A 10,065-nucleotide genomic window follows, 5' to 3' on the forward strand; every position below is an offset into this window, starting at 1 on the left:
TTGGTAACTGGTGCGACAGGGAAATCTTTGATAAAAGAAAATAAAATTAGACATCTAGACTATATGTAAGTGATGTTTCAGTGACTATAATTAAAATCACAGTGAAATAATCCAGTGTTAATTGTCTCCTGGTTTATGTCAAATATATGTTACTCTGATCAAAATCCCTCCCTCTTCTCTTCTTATAAAAATTCAAATATTTCAAGTAAACCATTCCTGCATCCTAGGTATAATTATTTTTATTTTAGTAACATCCTGATACAGGGGCAGGGGAGTGAGGCATTCTCTTTTTGGTGGCTGGCACAATAAATTGGCACTCGCCTTTGTGCTTTTAAATCCAGGCCTACATACTGTGTGCCTACAGCTTTACACAAATACACATTTAATGAAAAGAAAATGTAAGGCATTGCTGAGCAGCATTTCCAACTGTTTGGGCTACCTTGTGCTAACACCTTTTTCCTGAATGATTGTGAGATTATGAACAGTCATTGGCGGTACTTCATGTATTTAATAGGCCTTCATGATGTGCATCTTCTCTAGTAGAGTGGGAAGTGACACTTTCCATTGAATGACACCTCCTGGGTAAAGTATTTTTCCACTGATCTCTTAAGTGTCTTAGCAAGTCCTTTCCAAATTGGCAGCAGGTTCAGGTGGGCTTTGACTTTGTGAAGCCGCAGGTTTTCCAGAACAGCAGCAAAAGCTAACATTTTCTGCTCCACCTGCTTCTTCTCTGTGTATTTCTGTCACAAAGGCATTAGGACTCACGGGCTGTGCTGCAAACTCCCGATCTAAATTTGTGGGTTCTGCATTTTTTTTTTTTTTTTTTGCCATTTTCGAATATCCATGATGGCATTTTTTTTTTCCTTATGCTAGTCAGCAGCATCATCGTCCCACCGTGTGCTGCGTTCACATCACATCGGAGTTACCACTTTTCCACTTATGTGGTGTTCAGGTTAACATCAAAGTTGTAGAAATTCTGTTGTTAGAGATAAGGTAAGATAATCCTTTATTATCATTGTAAGACGTAAAACGAAATTTTAGAGTGACCCCCAGTCGGTACAGCAACAGAAAAAAATAACATACGAAATAAGACCATATTAAAAAACCTTAACCGCTAGAAAAACAACAGACCCCACCACCCCCTATCCACACACACAGGCATATTATACTTTAGCAGCATTGAGTGTGGTAACTGCAGTTGGGCAAAAACTATTCCTGAATCTAGTGGTCCTTGATTTGATTACTTTGAACCGTCTGCCTGACGGCAGCAGTTCAAAGAGTGAACGTCCTGGGTGTGAAGTGTCCTTAATGACGTTCTGGGCTTTTTTGAGGCAGCGGGAACTGTGTAGTTCTTCCAGAGTGAGGAGAGGGCAGCCGACGATCTCCTGTTGTTTAAAGGTAATTAAATAGGGGAATTTAAATGGTACCAGTGCTATGATGAAAACGCACGATATCACCCTGAGGTCTTTAACTCTGCAATAACGTAGCTTTCACTCAAAGTTATTATACGATGTATGGTTAAGGATGCAGGAGTTGTGATGCAGTGTGTGTGTGTGTGTGTGTGTGTGTGTGTGTGTGGGTGGTGGTGGTGGGGGGGTCGAATTATAATCGAATAATACCATAAATATTAATATATGTGCCATTCTGCATATTGAGTACTTGTATTTTTGGTAGGCTACTTCAAATGGTTTTAGATGCCAATGGGCTAATTTTGGCTGTGGCTCAGGTCGTTTCCTAACCGGAGGATTAGCGGTTCGATTCCCGGCTTGTCCAGTCAACATGTCGAGGTGTCCTTGAGCAAGACAATGAACCCCCAGTTGCTCCCGGTGATGTCACCGGTGTGTGAATGCGTGAGTGCTTGGGAGTGCGAATGGGTGAATGGCCGAAAGCGCTTTGAGTGTGCTGTAAAAGCATAGAAAGGCGCTATACAAGTATAAGATCATTTTGTAAGTAACATTTTGAATGCAGGACTTTTACTTGTAAAAGTGTTCGTACACTTTATTATGCTACTTTTACTTAAGTAAACAGCCTGAGTACTTGTTCCACCACTTGTTGAATGCCTCGACGGGACGTGTCTGCACTGCTGACTGTATATAGGTCAGCACGCAGTACATACCGCACTGCTGGGGTTTCTCCCTTCACGTTGTGTTCTGCAACGTGACCGCTGTGCTACTGCTCCTCTGTTACGTCGCCGGGACTCGTGGCTCCTCCTACCCGGTGTCCTGAAAGTGTGTCACTGGGTTAAAGTGGCTCCAGCGGGCGGAGGGGCGTGGCCGACAAATGGGTCACATGGGCGAGCCCACTATTGAGAACATTTAGTTCTTTTGACTAACTCACAGTCGCATAGGAGGGGCGAGATCCTACAGTTCGTTTGTTTCGTTGTTCGCTTTCAGAAGTCAAAAGCTGGATGATTCGCACTCTAATGAAATTTAGACCTGCAGATTTCCCCCCCCAGATAGATTACATATGAGCGTTATCTTTTGGCTTGTTGTAGTTGCACACAGTGGCCAAGTTCAGGCGCGCCTCGTTTCGTGAGAAGTCGTGACAGACAGCTCGGTTAAGTATCTGTTGGAGCTTTTTTCCTCGATCGGAGATGCCGGAGGACGCTGGCACAGCCAAGTCAGGTAAGGTTTGATTAAATGTTTGCTGAATGAAAAATGGAAGGAAAGCTAGATGGTTTTGTTGCATTGTGCAGAAATGTTTGTTGCAACGACGGTGTAAACATTTAGGGAACTGACGTGTCTCAGTCATCCTTAATACATGTACATACTGTACATGCTGTTAGCGGTACAAGTACCGAGGATGTCAACTGATTTGTAGCACAGACTTATGGAAATGCACTAATGCATAATAATATGTGTTATTAAGCAGATCCAGGCAATAACAAACTGTTTAATAGGATGACTGAACAAACGATAATTGTTCTGAATTTTTTTCTTGCCGTGTTACGGAATTATAATTGTCGACTAAGTGTCAGAGACATTTCTAAAATTGTATTACGTGTGCTGAAAGTGTAATTCGATCGCGATTCTAGCCCTATTGCCGTATTTTTAAACGGGGTTAGGAGTGCCAGTACCTCGCTGCGTCGGTGCTACATTTAGATTTGACGCAACAACACAGTGTTCCACTTCCTTGGTCTTGCTCACATGGACAACGTAGCCTAGCCATGTGCCGCGCTCTTTGGAACACTCCTCTAATTGGTCAAGAGACGTTCCACTCCGCGTGCACGCTTCAGCGGGACTGTTCTCCGATTGGCCAGAGCGGAGACCGTGACGCTGCACATTGCATAATGCAGCATGTAAACAGCGGTCCCGGCGCGAGGCAGGGCTGCGAGGTACACGTGAGACGGGGAGAGACGGCAGAGACTGACCTAGATTTGTTCCCCTCCTCCTCGCGCTTGGCTTTCACAGAAATCCATGACAGGTCGACACGTGGGTGGGCCACGAAAAATAACAGTCGTGGCTAAGGTTAGGTAACCATCTGCTGCAGCCTCCGAACGCAGAGGTTTCAAAACTTTATGGAAAAAAAAACAACTACACAAATTTCCCTTTTTTATAGAAATATTCCACTAAACATACAAATGCTCGGCTTTCTGCGCAAATGTCATGTTTGTTTGGAAATCGACCAAAGGTTTGATATTTAAAAACTGCAGCGTCCTACTTTAGTTCATGTTAACAGGGTCACACTGAGAGGTCACTGGAGCAGTTTGCAAATGAAATTCAATGCTTTGCCCAAAGGTACTTAAGTAAAATGGATTATTAGAGTTGAAACAAATTATTTTTATTATCATGTAGTCTTTTTAAAGTGTCCAAAAGTAGTAAAAATTGCGGTCCCAGTTTCCAGTCTTCAGGCTTGATGTTTCGAAGCCACACTCTCATTCACTGAGTGAAGTACACTGAGTAGTTCAGTCATTAGTGAACAATAAATTGTGATATTAGACACTTACTAATCACCGTCATTTTGCATTATCACTAACATCAGTAGAGCTGTTCCATGGTAATTTTTTCCTCTAATAAAGTGCAAATCATTGTATTGTGGAATTATTAGCAGGAAGTAGGAGTTTACAAGTTTATATGCCTTGTACACATTTTTTTATATTCCATTTTGGAATTTTTCAGCACACTATATAATGAATAAATCTATACAATGTTCAGGCACAATTTCACAATGTCAAACACACTAAAGTGGAAAAGCCTCACTGTGGAAGAGCTGCATGTGTTGAGTGCTTTTGTGTAAATGATTGATCAACCATCAAAATAGTTGCTGATTCAGTTTCTGCTGATCAGCTGTCGATTGACTACTTATTGCAGCTGTACTATCAGTTAGTCTGATGATGATTGTTTCAGTTAATTCAGTCTCTGAAATGTCCAAAGTTGTCCATCATAACTCTGTACAGCCGAACCTGACTAATGTATTGTTCAATCAATACCCAAAAATATTTAGTTAACAATATGTGGCATATAAAGGCCAGTAAGAGGCCAGAGAGCCTGAAATCCAAATGTTTAGCATTGTTTTGCTAGTTCTGATTCAAAAATGACTGACAAAATTAACTGGCTATCGAAATATACACTAATGCTCCAGATCGACCAAGTCTTTCTGCTCTATAACCTAAGATGTTGTTTGGTGCTGTTAGAAGTGATGAAACCTACTGCTACTAAACACATTCTCCACATTCATCACTATGTCTCAAAGCGTTTCCCCTCGGTTTTGTAACAGGGCTACACCAAACATGACGTTACATAACCCACCGGTGAATGTTTCCCCTCTGCCTTATTTTGTTCATGCAATTCTTCTGTTGCTCTAGTGCTTCAGTGACCCTGTTTGGTTGTCATGTCACTCCAGCAGACCCAGGCATGTTATATAACAGTGTTATCTAACCAGGGAGCACTGGGGGTGATAAAAGCAGGTCAATCAGAGCAGCAGGAAACCTACACTCACACTGGACTCCTGTGCTGTCTAGGTGTGGCAGAGGCACCTGTACATACTGTCCTGCTGAGAGTTTATTTGTTGGTGGTCCAAAGCTATTTACTTCCATTAGTGGATTTTACACTTCACATGAGTTACTGTCTCTCATGCATTAAACCTGGTAAAATTGTGTAGTAGAGTTAAAAATGTCATGATGTGGTTTTGTTAATTAGAAGTAGATTTATATGCAAACAGTAAGTCATACAGTAAAGTTTGCTTTGGGTGTTTGCCTAACTCTGGTTCATTTTCACATTAGCACAGTAACATGTTAATGTCTCCCTCCCTACAGGAGGCGTCATTGCCTATATTTCCTCTAGCTCTGCTTCTGGGCCAGAGTCCTGTACATATAGCAGCGGCTACCTGTCGACATCACCGACTTTGTCCCGGCCATCACTGCCCAGCCGGGCTGTGGGCATGGTAGTGGATATTGCTCCTCCGCTCAAGAACGGGCACGCACGTGGTCACAGCATGGAGAAGGCCGGACGCTCCTCCACGTCCACCAAAAGCAGCATCACCAGTAAGCACACCATCAGGATCTTGCCATTACTGAAACACTGTGCCATTGACAGATATGTGGCAAGCCTGATCTGTTGCACACACATCACTGCTTCTCTTTGTTTTTGCAGAAATCAATGGCATGGTTCTGTTGTGCAAGGTGTGCGGTGATGTGGCCTCGGGCTTCCACTATGGTGTGCATGCTTGTGAGGGCTGCAAGGTGAGACAAGCTGCAGGAATAGTGTTGCCTCTCTCCTCACTCAAATGACTGCTGTTCCTCACGTGGCTCTTGTGGTTCCTTAGGGCTTCTTCAGGAGAAGCATCCAGCAAAATATCCAGTATAAGAAGTGTCTTAAGATGGAGAACTGCACCATCATGCGGATTAACAGGAACCGCTGCCAGCAGTGTCGGTTCAAGAAGTGTCTGGCTGTGGGCATGTCCAGAGATGGTGAGCGTTTTGATTAGTTTCACACAATTAAATCAAACCACAAACACGAAACTGATAACTTGAGTTCTGCCCAGTGTCATTCACCCTGAAGCTTTTCATTTTTTTGGTGCTCCTTATTAAATATAGTTAATTGTAAAATTTATCTAATGAATGGCATTTTTCACTCTCAGCTGTCCGATTTGGTCGCATCCCAAAGCGGGAAAAGCAAAGGATGCTGCTGGAAATGCAGAACGCCATGAACAACATGATGAACAACAGCAGCCAGCTGCACAGCATGCTGCACAGCCACCAGGGCTCTACGCTGTCCATGGAGGCCATGACTAGTGATGCCAGCTCTTCAGCCTCCTCGGCTTCTGATTCCCCGTCGTGCTCCAACCCCTCCTCCCCGCAGTGCCCCCAGGACACAGAGTCTTTGGTTTCCATGGACACCATCTCAAGCTCTGCCTCCTCCTGTGCATCAGACAGCGGCGAAGATGAGGCTGTTGTCACATTGAGCTGGCAGCATCAGGATGCCTTCGCATTCAGCCAGCAGAGGTCTCCGAGACGAGGTCAAGTCTCACCCTCACCTGTCGGTGCCGTTCTGGAGACAGGGAGTGACAGCCGCATAGAGGAGCAGCAGGAGAGCTGGAACTGCTGGAATAACAATGTGGCTCAAGGAGGTTACCAGCGCAGTCCCTACAGTCACAGCCAACACATCACCAATGCCGTTTGCAGGGAGGAGAGGGAAGTTTACCAGCAGCAGCCTGAGCAACAGCAACTCAACAGCGCCCCTAGCTGTGAACTATCAGAAGGCAGCCAAAGACAGCATGAATTCAACACACAAACTGCCTCAAGTGATTACAACGTACCAGTCAGCTGTGCGAATAATAGAGCACACTTGGTGAGTAAATTAGTCTTTGCATTTTCAAAATTCATATTTAAGTCACAGAAAGTAAGCTAAAGCTAGAATGGTTTTAAATCACCCTCCTTGACTGACCTTCGGTCTTCATGTTTTTCCAGGTCTGTCCAATGAACACATCGCCCTATGTGGACCCCCACAAGCCAAGCCAGGAGATCTGGGAGGAGTTCTCCATGAGCTTCACCCCTGCAGTGCGAGAGGTGGTTGAGTTTGCTAAGAGGATCCCGGGCTTCCGTGACCTCCCCGAGCACGACCAAGTCAGCCTGCTGAAAGCTGGAACTTTCGAGGTAAAAAAAAAAACAAAACAGGCAAGACATAATCACAACATGTTGTTTTGTACTCTCATTGAAGTCAGACACTGCGGGCTCTTCAAAAACCCATACAGGATTCTCTGTGGCTTTCCCACACAGAGCAGACTGTCAGCTGTGTGCACGGACAAATATTTGCGCTGATAACAGTTGGAATGGAAATAAAAGAGACTTCACAAAGTCTCTGTGGGTTTGATTGAGTCTCTGTAACATTACCATCCACTGGAGAAAGCTGAAATATCTACATTGTAGTTGTTTCTATTTAGGCTGTTGTGGGTGTGTTTATACTGGCCCTTGGTTTTTAATCAATGTGCTGCCCATTCATGTTGTTCTCCCTAGGCACCGACTGTAAATGCTGTGCGTCTTTTCTAATGAAATTATATTTCGGACATTTCCATGTAAAATTTGAATTGGCAACATGCCCTCAGAACATTTAGAGATTGGACCATTCAAGATATCAGCAAACCATTTTTTAATTCAAACTAGGCAAATTAAATAAAACATTACAAATTATGACTTATTCTCATTTTCTTAGGATCCATTAAAAAGTTAACCATAAAAAATCTGTTTCAGTTATTAAGTCTTTCAGGTGAGTTTTGGATTTGCACTGACAAAACCAAAAACCTCAAAAATCCCCCAACTCGGCCTTGTCTTGATTCCCAGGTGCTGATGGTCCGATTTGCCTCCCTGTTCAATGTGGCCGAGCGGACGGTGACCTTCCTGAGTGGCAAGTGCTACAGCCTCGACACGCTACGGTCGCTGGGCGCCGGAGAGCTCCTCAACTCCATGTGCGAGTTCAGTGAAAAGCTGGCAGCGCTGCAACTCAACGCGGATGAAATGAGTCTCTTCACCGCCGTGGTGCTCGTCTCAGCTGGTAAGAACACTTGATTAAAACTCTGCTTTAGTATTACACCTATCATATTTTTTAAACCACAAACATTAATATCACTACTACTATTACAAGGCTACAAATGGATATAATAAGCCCCGGATATACAGTATATGCACACAGATAACATTTAAAATAAGTATTGTGCCGTTTTTAAAAGCAAAATATACATTACTGTAGCCCTTTTTCCACTGCCCGGTACCAGCTCAGCTCAGCTCTATTCGCCTTATTTGTTTTTTTTCCATCAGTCAAATGTTGGGGATAGTACCTGGTACTATTTGTGGTATCACCTCTATTAAGGTTCCAAGCGAGCTGAGGCGACAGTAAATGGTGACGTCTAAACACTGCAGACTAATGGTTGGTAAGAGTAATTCATCAGTATTACGCAGCCACCAATGAACCTAGATGTTTACATTTGACGACACCAGTCGCCCGTTCTTCATTCACTTGTAGTAGCTGCCACTTTTCTCTCACGAGTGTTATAGATAAATTTACGGTGACAGAGGCCTCCAGCCTCTAATTATATAACCATTAGATTATGTGAACCACCACATCATACATCTTATCACATAATCTATGGGTTACTGAATGTGATAATATGAGCACAATGGCTACTGCTGCCTGCTAAGTAGCGCTAGCTAGCTGGCACTTTAACAGGTCATCACATCTCCAAAAACATCAGAGCCAGTTTTTACTTGGCATTACCTGGATATATTGAGCGCATATTCAAAAACTAGACTTGTTTTCTCAACTTAAAAACTATAGAAAGAGTTTGGAGTCAAGTCGAGCTGAGCCGGTACCAATCAATGGAAAATCAGCTTTAAATAAGAAAACTCACTCTTGCATGTTCTGTAGCCAAAATAAATACTTGTTTTATCCTACAGTGTTAACCTTTTTTTCTCTTTCTGTTTGTACCCAGATCGCTCAGGAATCCAGGACTTAAACTCAGTGGAGGCCCTGCAGGACAAACTGATCCGAGCACTGCGAAACGTGGTGATGCAGAACCATGGTGATGAGGCGGCCACCACCTTCACCAAACTGCTGCTCAAACTTCCCGAGCTGCGTTCACTCAACAACATGCATTCAGAGGAACTGCTTTCCTTCAAAGTGCACCCTTAAAAGCTTCCTAAGGGGGTCGGTCTGTACCCTCCACCTCCACAAACCTCCATCAGGACCTGCCTCTTACCGCCCCCTCACCCTCTGTATTCGACCAACTCAGTGGTGTCTATTTCTAGAATGGATTACAATTTATTTTTCATTCTATTTTTGTTAAGACCATGTGGGATTTAATGACAGAAGAATATAAAATGTACTGTATTTATAGCAGAGACAGCTCATGCTTGTTGCACACGCAAGTGCAAGTGTCAGAGGTTTTTAGTTTTGTAGAATTGGAGGCACTTTTTTTTAAAAGAGAGTACTTAACAGGCTTTATGAATAAAAACCAATTAGTATGGTTTTTATTATTATTTGAGCATTTATGTTTCCTCCAAATGCCATTTAAATTCCAAAGTGTATTCTCTCATGAGACAATGTGAGAGACAACATGTACCTTACATACTGCATGTCTGTCTGGTCCAGTATTTTGACTGATGCATGTTGGCAAGAAAGGCAAGCTATCGTAAAACGTATCAAAGAATACGCTGCTAATGCATGGCTGTACTTACTGCGATCAATTTGGATATTATCCCCGTTCCTCTGAAAGCATCAGTTTGTTGTTTTAGTGTATATTTTATGATTTCTTTTATTTCTATTTAATTTTTTTTCTATATGTTCAAGTCTATTTCAACAGCCTGTACACTGCCTGGTCATTTCTGGGTTACTCAATAACGCCATTTTTGGCAACACTACATTTGCACAAGTTCAGGAGCAGAAAAACCAAGTTAAACAAATAGTGACACATCACCATGTAAAGGCTACATGTAAACGTAACCACACCCAAGTGTTTTGCTGTTTGCTCACTTTTTTTCCTGACTTTTTTTAAAATCAAACATTTTGTGTTTTCAGCACAGCACTGAATTTGACACTTGTTTTGTCATTCATTTTGTTGAAATATTTTTCTTCT

The 10,065-nt window shown here is 42.9% G+C and overlaps 1 protein-coding gene across 2 annotated transcripts; it reads left to right on the top strand.

Moving 5' to 3' along the window:
- Positions 1-1,337: 1,337 nt before the first annotated feature.
- nr1d2a (nuclear receptor subfamily 1, group D, member 2a) lies at positions 1,338-9,796 on the top strand. Of its 2 annotated transcripts, none has more exons than XM_020609745.1 (8): positions 1,338-1,398; positions 5,255-5,482; positions 5,592-5,680; positions 5,764-5,908; positions 6,079-6,788; positions 6,908-7,093; positions 7,778-7,988; positions 8,923-9,796. In XM_020609745.1, exons 2-8 carry the CDS (start codon positions 5,380-5,382, stop codon positions 9,120-9,122), a joined length of 1,644 nt encoding a protein of 547 aa, XP_020465401.1. In that variant the 5' UTR covers positions 1,338-1,398; positions 5,255-5,379; the 3' UTR covers positions 9,123-9,796. The 2 variants fall into 2 exon arrangements, with proteins under 2 accessions (XP_020465401.1, XP_020465400.1); XM_020609744.1 differs by lacking the exon at positions 1,338-1,398 and adding an exon at positions 2,250-2,624.
- Positions 9,797-10,065: the final 269 nt, after the last annotated feature.

The sequence above is a fragment of the Monopterus albus genome, unplaced genomic scaffold, assembly GCF_001952655.1.
Source record: "Monopterus albus unplaced genomic scaffold, M_albus_1.0 scaffold101.1, whole genome shotgun sequence".
In the NCBI taxonomy this organism is placed as follows: Eukaryota; Metazoa; Chordata; class Actinopteri; order Synbranchiformes; family Synbranchidae; genus Monopterus; species Monopterus albus.

What these genes read in the sequence shown, in the direction of transcription:
- nr1d2a (XM_020609744.1), top strand. Translation starts at nt 2,594, where the DNA reads ATGCCGGAGGACGCTGGCACAGCCAAGTCAG. An exon ending in CGAATAATAGAGCACACTTG is followed by an intron (nt 6,789 to 6,907) that starts GTGAGTAAATTA and finishes ATGTTTTTCCAG; the next exon opens with GTCTGTCCAATGAACACATC. An exon ending in TGAAAGCTGGAACTTTCGAG is followed by an intron (nt 7,094 to 7,777) that starts GTAAAAAAAAAA and finishes CTTGATTCCCAG; the next exon opens with GTGCTGATGGTCCGATTTGC.